The sequence below is a fragment of the Daphnia carinata genome, chromosome 7 (genome assembly GCF_022539665.2).
Source record: "Daphnia carinata strain CSIRO-1 chromosome 7, CSIRO_AGI_Dcar_HiC_V3, whole genome shotgun sequence".
Lineage (NCBI taxonomy): Eukaryota > Metazoa > Arthropoda > Branchiopoda > Diplostraca > Daphniidae > Daphnia > Daphnia carinata.
Window position 1 is genome coordinate 5,509,388 of NC_081337.1, and position 12,649 is coordinate 5,522,036.

The 12,649-nt window shown below is 44.0% G+C and overlaps 1 protein-coding gene across 1 annotated transcript; it reads left to right on the plus strand.

Moving 5' to 3' along the window:
- The first annotated feature begins 5,853 nt into the window (after positions 1-5,853).
- Positions 5,854-12,470, plus strand: LOC130699340 (paired box protein Pax-6-like). Its single transcript, XM_057521678.2, is given in 6 exon segments — positions 5,854-6,149; positions 6,152-6,436; positions 6,976-7,476; positions 8,405-8,962; positions 9,064-9,458; positions 11,684-12,470. Coding segments are annotated over 6 exon segments (2,412 nt in total). The 5' UTR covers positions 5,854-6,109; the 3' UTR covers positions 12,317-12,470.
- The last annotated feature ends 179 nt before the right edge of the window (positions 12,471-12,649 follow it).

The window sequence follows — 12,649 nt, forward strand, 5'->3', positions numbered from 1 at the left end:
AAAGCAACAATAACATTTTCTTTTTTTTTTTTAAATAGAAGATAAACGCCAAAGTCTTTTGATTCGCCATGACAGTTAACGAACACCTAAGCATTTCAAAAAGCAACGCCTGTCGCGTTTTTTTTGTTTTTTTTCCGGCTTCTTGTGTACGTTCTAAAAACGAAGAAAAAAATGGCCGATCACATTTTTGTGTGTTAGAAGAAAAAAAAAAAGGGGGGGGGGGAAATGATTACCTAAATGCCGACACTGATTCTTGATAATCAGCTATGCAAGATTTATAAGAAAAGCCGTGCGTGACGTATACTGCGACAACATTAGAAAGGTACAATTGGGCGTGTAAAATGTTTGGGCTTCTTTCAAATTGAAATTGTTCAGGGAATGATGACGCAACTCCCAATTCCTTCCTTTTTTTTCTTCAGTTTCTTGTTTGCTATGCGTTCCTACCCCCCAATCCTTCCTAAATAGGTTGTGGTGTATATATATAATTGGACAGGAAGGGAGGTGCAAATACGAGGGCATAGACACCATCATGGCGGCGCTTCTAAACCATTCTATGCATTTCTCACATAATGAGCGGAAGTGCCGCTGTTGTTGTGTGCAGATAAAATAAGCCTCGTCGTACTGGTGGCCTATGATTGTTAACGTTTACCATTTGCCATTCAATTCGTCACCGCCTTTCTGTGTCTGTCTCCCTTTATTCCCATCGCATGTTGGTTCTTTTTTTTTTTTTTTTTGACAATAGAAACAACATTCGTCTGTGTAATGTGTAGACAGCCTCGCTAGTACGTGCGTTCGGCCACCATTGGCTGACGCTGATTCAACGCTGAACGCAGGACAGCCAATGGCAGTCGAGCGGGACGCCGTCGCGACGCCCGCCCTCTTTTTTTTTTTTTTTTCTTTCTTTTTAACATCGGCCAAGCGGATCGAAGCGAACACCAAACGCCATTCCACGCTTATCACTACGATCCGGCATCCAATCCATAAAAGCAGTTCTTAAATACATTGGCTATGGCCGTTTCCTTCTTTTTCTTTGTAATAATAACTCTCGCAAAAGGTTATGGCAAATGTTACAAACAGATTTAAATGATTTGTCCTTACGTATTTTTTTTTTTTGTTGCTTTTCTTTTTTACAGTTTAACTTCCTACATTACATGACTTGTCTTTAGCGACGATCAGCCACGTCAAATGCGAAAAAAACGGAGCAAAAATTTGTGATCGTTTTCGAGTTCATGGTGAGGAACGCAGTTATAACCTTCGTTCCGCCTGGTACCTTTTTTCTTTTCTTTTGGCATTCATACAATCAGTTGAGCTCATCAGATAACGAGACTTCAACGAGCGGTCGCAATAAATTGTGCTTTCACTCTTTGAATCTTCTTTCTTTTTATCTGTTCCTCCGCATGGGAAAGACTTAGAGAAAGGCCCAAAGAGAAAGATAAAGCCATCAGAGGTATAGGAACAGCATCACTTGTCACCGTAAAAATCGGCCGAAAATGCACAGTTTTGTCCTCCATCCTTGTAACCGGCCCCCCCCCCCCCGGGCCGAAAATAAAATTAAAAATCCGATAGAATTCTTCACAAAAGAACACACACACACACACACACACAGGGAAGGCCCGAAAATAAAAATCTTCAGCGACCGGTTTTTAACATCCTCGGTTATAATTTCCAATCTTACCCCGCTCCTCTCACATCGTACATAAATATAATGTCTTAACAGTTTTCTGTCTCCAATGCAAAACCCCTTTTGTTTTCTATTAAATTCTCTTTTTTTTCTTCTTTTTTTTAAATTTTATTTTGAAAATAATTTTCCTCCGGTTATTTGTTTCATCCCCTTTCCGAACGCGGACGCGGAAAACCCATTTGACCGAAAGCCGTCCAGCGCGAAAGAGAGACATCACCATCTCTTTCTAATCTCTATCTCTCTCTTCTCTCTTTCTCTCTCTATTGGTATATTATAATTCCGAGCTGCTGCAGTTGTAACCGATGAGCTCGATAAACTCCTCCGGTCGTTAACAGTTTGTGTGTTTGTTTTTTTTTTTTCTTTTCCCCTTCTTGCTGGCTGGATGAAGACGTCAGACCCGTCTTCGCCCTACTCCTTCAGTAGATGGGATATTGAAAAAAGGGGGAAAAACTAAAAAAAAAAAAAAAAAAAAAAAAAGTAGTCGAAGATAAAGAAAGATAAAGTCTGACGACAACTTTTTTTTTTTTGTTGGTAGTGCTTGTGTGTCTATACAGCCTAAACATATTAAGCGGGCAGGAGGCTGGAAAAGGAGGGGTTATATTGGTCCTTTTTTTTTTTTTTTTTGGACTGGAACAAAAAAAAAAAAAAAAAAAGGGGGATAGAAAGAGCAGTCGAACGCGCGCACCTATAAGCACCTGAGATGGTTAAGTATCGTAAGACCTAATCTTTTTCCCTCTGTCTATTTTTTGTGTGTGTGTGTGTTTAGAAAAAAGGAGTCGCAGTATAGAGCCGCTCACTGGCGCGAGGAATGTTTTATGGGCTTTCAGTCGTCGCGGCGCGATGCAACTGGGCAAGCAGCGCGGAATCAGTAAGAGTTTTTTTTTTTTTTTACCTCTAAAAAAAAAAAAAAATAAAATAAAAGGAGAGAGAAAAGAAAAAAGAGCTGGTGAATTACGACTTAGAAGCTTCTGGCTTTGCCATGTAGCCATCACGATATATACAGGGCTCTGATGGAATCGTCAAGCTTCTTATCTTTTTCTCTCTTCTCTCTTTAACTCGCTTTTTGGCATTTTTTTTTTTTTTTTAGCTCCATATCCTTTATTTCCTTCTTGTGTCTGCTTTTTCTGGTTGAGTCGTATTTACGGTGCGCGTGTGTCTATCTGTGTAATGGTCGAGCGCTCAGTCGAGTCGATCTTGATCATCCGTGAGACTGCAGAGAGGGTGGTCATTAGCTCCTGACTTAATTTATGGCTAAAATTTTCCAACACACAAAATGGCTCCATTTATCCCCTCAATTTTTTTTTTTTTCGTTTCGCGTAATGGATTTGTTGCCTAATCACAAACAGACAATCTTTGTTTCTTTTTTTTTTTTTTTTTAAAGCATATACTTAGCAGTTTTAGGAAGGAGTTCAAAAAGAGTGATGACTCAATCCTTCACACACAATTTGAGCAATCATTTTCGGTTGAAATGAATCGCGGTGAGGAAGAATTGATGGGTTAAATTAGACTTTCCTAAACGTTTTCAGAGGGGGACTTGACAAAGCCGACTGTTGTGTAAATTGGAGTAAGCTACGACCAACCGCATACGGACACGCAACAGGCATGGAACAGGTGAAAAAAAGAAGAAGAACTCAGGTAGATCTTTCATTTCAATGGCTTCGAGGCACACGAAGGGCACACATTTTTTTTTTTTTGTGTGTGAAGCCGTTAGTATTATATGACCTGTATAAGCAATATAACTTGTAATAGAGTCGGTATATATATATATATTTTTTTTTCATAAATCAGTCAGCAAGTCAAGTCAGTTGTAAGACGTTTTTTTCTTGTTCTTTCGCTTTCCACTGATGGACCGTCAATTGTTTGAGGCAGCAGCACTTCTTTTCTTTCTTACGGAGACACAAGTCGAGCGCAGCTGCTGGTCCTTTTGTTCCAGCAAACGGATAACCGAGCTCTTTTTTTTTTTTTCTTCTCTCCCAAAAAAAAAAAAATAAAATAAAATAATGAAGTCGACCGATGCAACCGCTGGCGATGGTCATCTTTATGATCTATCAGCCGAAAAGAAAAAAAAAAAAACGACAAGACGGACCGTTTCTCCAGCAAAGCAGATGTATGGGAACGAGCTGGACGAAAAGAAAGAAGATAAAACAAAACACTATAGCCATTTTTTTTTTTTGTGTGTGTGTTTCCACAGTTGCATGCGAGAGTATCATCACCTGCGAATATGAAGAAAGCTAGTGCACATCAGCAGGCGTATGGGGCATATGTATACGGAGACCGGTTCTTGGAGATGCTCTCCATTCATCCGTTTTTTTATTTGTCCATCACACACGTTTTGAGAAAAAGATGAACCTGTGACGTCAGCGACACACAGCTGCCTTGTAAACGTCAATTTTTTTTTTGTTCCTTTTGAAGGGGGGGCGGGGAACATTCACCTGCGCTTCTTCGTTTCTAACTGGCCATCAAAACGGTGAAAAACAACACGCGACACAGCTTTCTTCCCTTCTATCACATAATCATATTCCTAAAAAAAACAAAAAAAAATAATAAGAGATTGTTTTTTTATCTCTCGCTTTTCTATCTCGATGAAAGGAAACAGGCTATACGCGCGCAAGACGGCGGACGTATATACGGTTAATAAGTAAAGAGAACAAGAAACAAGAAATCACCTGGTGATTGCCAGCCTCGATGCGACAGCAGATGTTACGTTGAAAAAAAAAAAAAATGCGCATAATAGGTTTAAAAGAATCGGACTGGTGTTTGTCTCGCTTTTAACTATGCCTACATAACGCGATATATTTCATCATAGAAACATGTTTCTTTGTTTTCTTTTTTTTTTAAGATATGCAAATAAAAAAAAAATAGTAGAACCAAAATGAAAAAAAAAAAAAAAAAAGATCAGCTGGGTGACCTGGCGTGTGCTGCTCGCCTGCTGATCACGCGTGATGTGCTGTCCACAGCTGTCGGCGTCACCTGGTGTGTCACTTTCGTTCGAAGCGAATCCTTTTGAACAAAACAAAACACAAAATGGCGCATTGGGTCCCCCTTGCCCCTTTCAAAATCCCATGCCCCGTTTCTCTTGTTAACCCAATTTTCATGTCAGGGCACCGATTTGCGGTTCGCCAATTGGGTTTGAGTCATCTCCTTGTTTTTCCTATCGTTTAGGTCTGATTACAGGTCGCTTTTCAACTCTTTGCCTCAGGTAAAAACAAAAAAATTGGAGGGGCTGGGAAAGCGTGTTCATTTCATTTGTCAGTTTCAACGTCGAAATCCGTGTTGGCTTGTTTGTGGTATTACGAGCCTGCTAAATGCGGATGATGATGGATGATCCCTCCGTCTTTTGTGTGCGTGTGTGCGAGCAGCAGGTGGAAATGACGATAGGCAAAGAGGTGGGAAGAGATGAGGCACGGAGGCGGGGTTTGCTGAGTCGAAAATGAAAAGGTAAGCCAAAAAAAAAAAAAAAAAAGGGGGCGGAGTTGTGGGTCCGGGAGGGGGACACTGACACCAACCGAAAAAAAAAACAAAGCAAAAAAATTTTTGTTTTGTTTTATTCTATCGTGTTATTTCTCAGCTATCATCAAGAAAGACTAAACATTTATTTTTTAATGCATTTAAAAAAATAAAACAAAATCAACAGAACTCGTCAAACATTTGAATGAAAGAATTAACGCGAGCGAATTTGCACCCCGCCCTGCCAAAATAAGTTTGGGGGTGGGGGGGGGGGGGTGGAAGAAATTTGATGGAAATCATCTAGATGAAGCGAGAGTCAAACTGCTGTCGAAATGTTATAGACGATAGGTAAGCACGACATTCACGCAAGTTCAAGAAAGGGAGGAGGGGGAGGCAGTTCTTGTTTGGTTCCGACGGTTTTGTCCTGCCCATATAGCTATATAATCTCTCTTCTACAGGAACTGATGCTCACCTGGTTTTTTACCTGCCTTCTTCTTCTTTAAAAAAAAAAAAAAAATACTCGGAGAAAAAAAAAAGAATAAAAACGAAAACCTACCTGTGTTTGACAATAAAAACGGGAGGAGTAAAGAAGGTGGTCGGTAAGGTGGGCTCTCTCTCTCTCTCTCTCTCCCGCTGGCTGGGCTTAGAGCGGTGTAGGTAGGTAGCGCGGCCGGGTCACACTCAAAAGAGGAGGCGAGTCGGGCGATCCGGCTCATACGTCCACTTGAGCTCGTAGCGTTCGCACCAAACCCGCCTTTGCTTCCTCATTTCTATTTTAATTCCACCGCGCATTTTTTGAATTTTGATTTTTGAAAATCGCAACGCAACGTCACTCCAATTATTTGTTCAACTCAGTGCCGATTTTTTCTAATTGGAAATTGAAAAAAATCAACGAGTTTCGATCATCAATCGATCTACAATAGCGACACACTGTTTGTTTGTTTAGTTTTTTTTTTTTCGTTTTTAATTTTGCAAGAGTGAATGGTTCAATTACTCGATACGAAGGTGGAAGGCTTCAATAGTTCGGTCAATCAACGCGAGTTGAAAGCTGGCCGTCAGCAATCAACCGAGTCGGTTCGTTGCCTGTTGCGGCTTCCATCGCACCGGCCGCCGTCCATCCGATCAGCCATCCAAATATAATGCTAGTGACAGATAGTGCGCTGCTCGCAGCTTCTTCCACTCCGGCCGCATCAGCATCAGCCGTCTGGAAAATGACGGACCTTCCCGTTTCAACCGGCAGTTCTTCTTTGCCACTATCGGCTCATCCGCACCATCATGCGCATCACATTCATCCCGTTGGCGCTTCTGGTAAGATCTCCAATTCAATTTCGTTTTGTTTCTTTTTTTTTTTCGACATCGAATTTTTGTTCACCGACATTCCCTTGCCTTAATGCTGTCATTTAAAGAGCCGGTTATGTATTTCGTTCATCATTCATTAAGAATGTCTGCGCATTTTGGCCGACTGGTTTTTCCAAACAAAAATGGACACGATCAACCTTGCAGAGGTACACCTCTCTGTGAGCACTGACATTGAGAACGTTACTGATGGTTAATCAGTCGGACAGGGAATAAAGACCGAAAACAATTCCAGACTCAATTTTGCACAGAAGCCAAAGTCACTTGAGCACTTTTGGCATTAAGGAATCTACGAAAAAACTTGATTTTTTGCTGATGGACTGGCCGTTTGATTCATTGCACATTTTGTTACAAAACAAAACAAAAAACAAAAAAAAAGCTGGAACTGTTTGACGTTCGATAGCCGCCGACGTTGTCCATGAAAACGAAAACAAGATTTCGTTTCGATAATGACGACACGAACATAATCTTTTCTGATTGTCTCGTTACAGCTCCGATGGTTAATTTGCGTGACTTGTATGCTTCAGCGCCGTCCGGTTTGACAAGCGCAATGTCAACGGCGTCAACGGCGGCCGCCCACCACCAGAGGCTGCTCGACTTGTCGCGCTATTCTTCGGGCTTGATCAGGCCGCCTTACGATCTGGCTGGACACCACCAGCAATTTTTGGCGGCCGCCGCGGCCGCAGCGGCCCATCACCATCAAGTGCAGCATCATCACCATCAACAGCAACATCATCTTCCGACGGCGGCCATCGGAAGCGCTGCCGCCGGTGGCCTCTCTTCTTCGGCCGTGTCGAAACTGTTGGCCGCCGCCTCGGCTTCCACCGGCCCGGCGGGTCACGGCGGTGTCATGGGCGCTCGTCCGTCGGGCATCATCGGCGGCTCTAAGCCTAAAGTGGCCACACCCACAGTCGTTTCGAAAATCGAGCAATACAAACGTGAAAACCCGACCATCTTCGCCTGGGAAATCCGCGAGCGACTCATTTCCGAAGGTAAGAAAAAAACAAAACAAAAGACATTCGTTTCTCCTGTCTGTTTTTATTTTTAAAAAATTCCAGCTGTGAAAAAAAAAAAAGAAAGCTCGTCGTTTAGCGTCGTTTAATGAGAGCATTTGAATTCGCTGCTGATTCGATTCGTGTGCGCAAAACAATGAGCATTAAACCAAAGGCAATTCTATGGCCGTTGCAACGTAGACGTGCCGGGGTTAGAAAACGGCGACGATGAAGCGCCTGGCTGCGTCCCGCAGTTGCCGATGTGTGCTTGGGCATTTCAGTTCATGTGCGATCAAAGCGCCTTAATTAGGGCCTCGGCTAAGGGATGAGCGAGCAGCTGATGGGGGGGGGGGCTTCTATGTATACATAACAAACGAGGGCTTATTATTGAAAGAGAAGCGAGAAAAAGGGGAGCGCACGGACGCTGGTTGCGTGTTTGTTACTGTTGTGTCCATCGCATCTAATTAAAGTCTATTGTTCTGTCTTTCTCGAGAGAGAGAGAGAGAGAGAGAGAGACCCGCTTCGTTTGCTCTGGCTATATGACCTTCATTTTTTTTTTTTTTTTGGTGATGGCCAAACGTTTTAAATTGCGGAATGATGAAAGTCGGGGTCCCCCAATCTTTATAGACCGAACTATTTTGCCCCTTTATGTTTGTGTCTAGTTCACCTCCTACATCCCCCTTTTTTTTTTTAATAGCTTTGACACCGTGTCCTAATTCCATTTCTTTAAAAAACGAAATGTACAATCAAACTATTCATTTGTGGCATTCGGGAGAAATTCACGGCCCTTTTCTAGATGATTAGGCCTCAAAGGTCAATCCGTTGGCCAAAGCCAAATTGAATGCGCTAATCGACACAATCAAAGTTATATTTAATTTAGCTAATGTTATGACATTCATCTTTAAAAAAACAAAAAAAAAAAACAAAGGTGTGTGCACGAACGGAACGGCGCCGAGTGTCTCGAGCATTAATCGCATCCTGCGCAATCGTGCGGCTGAACGGGCCGCAGCCGAGTTCGCACGAGCCGCCGGTTACGGACTTTACTCGGCCGTATCGGCGGCCGCTGCCGGCGGAGGACCGCCTTATCCATTCCCGTGGGCCGCTCCACTTCATCACCATCATTGGGGCGCGTCCGGACCCGGTTTGACCCCGCCGACGCTCTCGCATCCTCTCCCGGCCCCTCTCACTACCCCACCAGCAGCTGCCAGCAGTCCACGACACCTTCCTCATCCGCACGGAAGCAGTAGCGATAGCATAAGCCCACGAGCTTCTCCTCATCATCACCAGCCTCCATCTCATCATCATCAAGGGCTCGGATCTCTTCCGGCCGGATTGGCCGCTTTCGCTGCGGCAGCGGCCGCAGCCGCGGCTGCCGCCCGAGATGCGGGCGTCAATTCTTCGGCCACTCCACAAGGATCGGCGGCCGATTCCGTCCAAGGCTCAGTGTCGCCGACGGGATCTGATCGAGCTCGTCGTTCATCTCACGGTAAGAATATCTTCGCTTTCCATTAGGCCTATCTTTTCATTAGGCCTTCTACAAAAATACAAATGGAAATGAAAATTGCTTTTTGTTTTGATCGAATTTAGATTCGGCCTATGGCGGATTACGTCGCAGTCGTAGTCGGAGCGTGAGCGGGAGCCGCAGTGGCAGTTTCAGCCGCAGCCGAAGTCGTAGCCGCAGTCCTCTGCGCCAACACTCGGCCGAGGCCGCCGCGGAAGACTCTTCCGTTCGGGCCGACAGCGTGACACCGCCTCCGTCTTCGGCCCACCTAGCCGGCCGCGGATCGTTTCATGGCCATCAACAGCACGCGGACTCTTCGGCCGTTCACCATCAGCAGGGCAAATTCCGACGCAATCGCACCACGTTCAATTCGGGCCAATTGCGCGAACTGGAGAAGGAATTCGAAAAGACGCACTATCCTTGCGTGGCCACGCGCGAACGGCTGGCCAGCCAGACGCAACTGTCCGAAGCCCGAGTCCAGGTCAGTTGACACATCTTTTTTCTCTCTCTCTCTCTCTCTCTTGTACACACACCTGTCCCGGCCGCGGTGTAAATCACGTCGTCTTTCTCTCAAGAGCGTCGAACCGCACGTGGCGGACAGAGAACAGTGTTACTCCACAGCGACCTGCAATTCATTCTTCCCCGCGGCTATTTTTTCAAACTCTATTTCGGGCATTTTTGTTTTTCTTTCTTTTTTTCTTTTTCGACTAATGTGGTATGTTTGCAAAAAAAAAGAAAAATTTCAACAGTCCGTTTGTCTTTTCCTTTGTCCACTCTCAAAAAGTCGTTAGCCCTGATTGTGGAAGGTAAAAATCGAACGTAATAGCTCGTGTGCGTGAATGAATGACTTGAACGAAGCGATGGTAAATAACGCCAATGGTATGCCACTTGCCAAACGGCCAGCAATGGAAACCAACAGAGGCTGCTGTTGCTATTATTGTCACCCCCCCTGTTTAAAAAAAAAAAAAAAAAAAAAAAAAAAAAAAAAGAACCTGTCCGCCGCTGACAGATCGCCGCACGTTACGAACGAAGGCAATGAGATTGACGTGTGTGTTTGATAGCGAGCTAAGGACAGAGTTGTCTCGAGGTAGAAAAGCTTTTTTCTTTCTTTTTTTTTTTTTTTTTTTTTCAAAATGAAACACAAACGAACAAGAAATTGAAGGGAAATCGAAAAATCCAGTTTGGGGCTGTCGACATCTAATCGACATAGTCTCTGCGAAATAATTCAGAAATATATGGCTCGAAAAAAAAAGAAAAAAGATAAACCGCATATACTTAACGGCTTTCAACGTGTAAGTGCGCAATGGTTGCGCATAGGTCATTTTTCACTGCACACCTGTGTGCGTATTAGTAATCGTCAAAGTCTTGCGGAGAACCAGTTGCACTCCCGACGGCCACCTATATATATTTATATACAGTATATATACGCTATTACGAGTTCGACCATCACAGTCCCAGCCCATAGCAGCGCGATATGTTTTTTGTTTTTTTAATGAAATAAAAAAAAGTAGACATAACAATAACAATACGATTGTGTTTGGCCGATATGACATCAGTAGGTAGAAAAAAAAAAAAAAAGCGTGCCGGCGGATCTTTGTTTTTTTCAAAGACATAATAGGCGATCAAACTCTGCCAAATACAGAAACTAAATACGCTAGCGAGTCCCAGTTATTCGTTTGTACATTGCCTTTTTTTTTTTTTTCCTATTCGTTCTTATTCTTCTTTGCCGGGCGTGGGTTCAAGGATCTTGTTCGTTTTTCTGCGAGATCAGCCACTCTCTATCTCTCTATACCTTTCATTCTGTCTCATTTTCATTCTCTCTTATTGTTCATCAGAAGCTAAAGCGTAGTTCGAAACTTCTCTTTCGAAATCGGCTGGGTATAAGGAATGACGATGGGATAAATGAACGGAAAGCCGAAACCAACAAAGAAATCGTTCTAAACAAACAGGTGGTTAGAAATAAGATGCCGTTAGTGCGTATGCAAAACAAGATATGCTTCTTTGTTTTTTTTTTGTTTTTTTTTTGAATCGAAAAGAGAAAGGAATGATCGACATATTTGCAGCGCTATTTTGCGCATAGCTTTCGCATAGCAGTCAGAAACTGTTCTTGTTGTTTGTTGAGTGATTTGACATGCATCGTCGTCATTTTCGAATAGAAACAAAAAACGCACGAGAAAATGAACAAAATAGCGAGCGACCGAGCATTTGACGCAATGACAATTCCAATGCTGGAATTGAAAATGCGTGAGGATAACATAAGTTTAGGAAGAAAAAAAAAAGGAATGAACTTTTCGTTTTGGAACGAGTGAAATGCCGAAGCCCCGCGTCCTAGTATTCATGTAAATTTTTTTTCAAAATAATAATAATAATAATAATAACCATAAAGAAAAAAAAAAAAAAAACAAAAAAAAAAAAAGCTGTGTGTCAAATGCCTGTAGATATACCATCATGTTATGTCCAATGTGATGTTATGCTAGCTACTTGGCTACCAGCTTTGTACAAGTGGCTCTCGTTCGACTTGGCAAAGGCCAAATCATGTTGACGGATGATGAACTACTGAATGCTCGCGGCACAGCGACGTTTCGCTTGTATGCCTGGAATTGTTGATTTCGACTCTAGAAAGAGAGAACGTATTTCTTTTCCTTTTTTCTGAGTTTGAGTTTGATGAAAGACCGGGGGACTAAAATGGCTATATTCTCTAACCAGGTTTGGTTTTCTAACAGACGAGCCAAGTGGAGACGCCACCAGCGGATGAACCTGGTGCAGCCATCGCAGCATCCGCCAGGGTCGTCGTCGGCGGCGGGCCAAGCGCTGGAGCCGGGCCAACAGGGCGGCCAGCATCCGCCTCAGCGTCGCCAGTCGCAACAGGTGCCGGAGGAGGAGGACAGCAGGTCGACAACGGCGGCCAACGTCCACCAGCATCATCGGCAGCACCGACCAGCAGCAGCAGCAGCAGCAGCAGCGCATCGGCACCTCTTTGGCATCCGTGGGCAGCGGCAGCCTACGCCCGCCTCCATCCCAGCTGGATCGCCAATCAGCACCAGCAAGCGCAGCAGCTGTTCGCCGCGGCTGCGGCAGCAGCGGCCGCCGCCGGACGAGACATCCGCCGATTGCACAACAAATGAACGGACGGACGGTCGATTGCGTGACGATTATTGTTCGGACGGCCATAGCGACGAGGTCGATTGCAGCGACAGCGAGCAAGAGAGTGACATCAGCGTCGTCAGTCATCATCGAGAAGAAGAAGAAGAAGACCAACAAGAGGAGGCCCTCGATTTGAAAAAGACCAGGAGCAGTTCGCCATCAACGGCAGTAGCGGCTACAGTATCCGGCCGATGATAAATGTTGACGTGTGTATGTTGACGGAGTAGCCTGAAATTTTGTTATTTTTTTTTTTTTTGATTTTATGACGGTCCTTGTGTTGTGCTCCCTTTTGGTCGTCCCCTGCTCGTCATCGGCTTGCCGCCCCTCTTTTTTTGGGAGAGATAAATCCAGTAGCGCTGATGGGAAAGAATCCGTCAGGATGGCTTCTCATGACAGCGCAGAATGTCCGACATGACTTTCTGGCCTCGGAAAAAAACAAAACAAAAAAAAAATATCAGTTTTTTTTTTTTTTCTATCCCGACCCGTGTTCGCTCCTTCTTCCATTCTCTTCTTTCACATATATATATA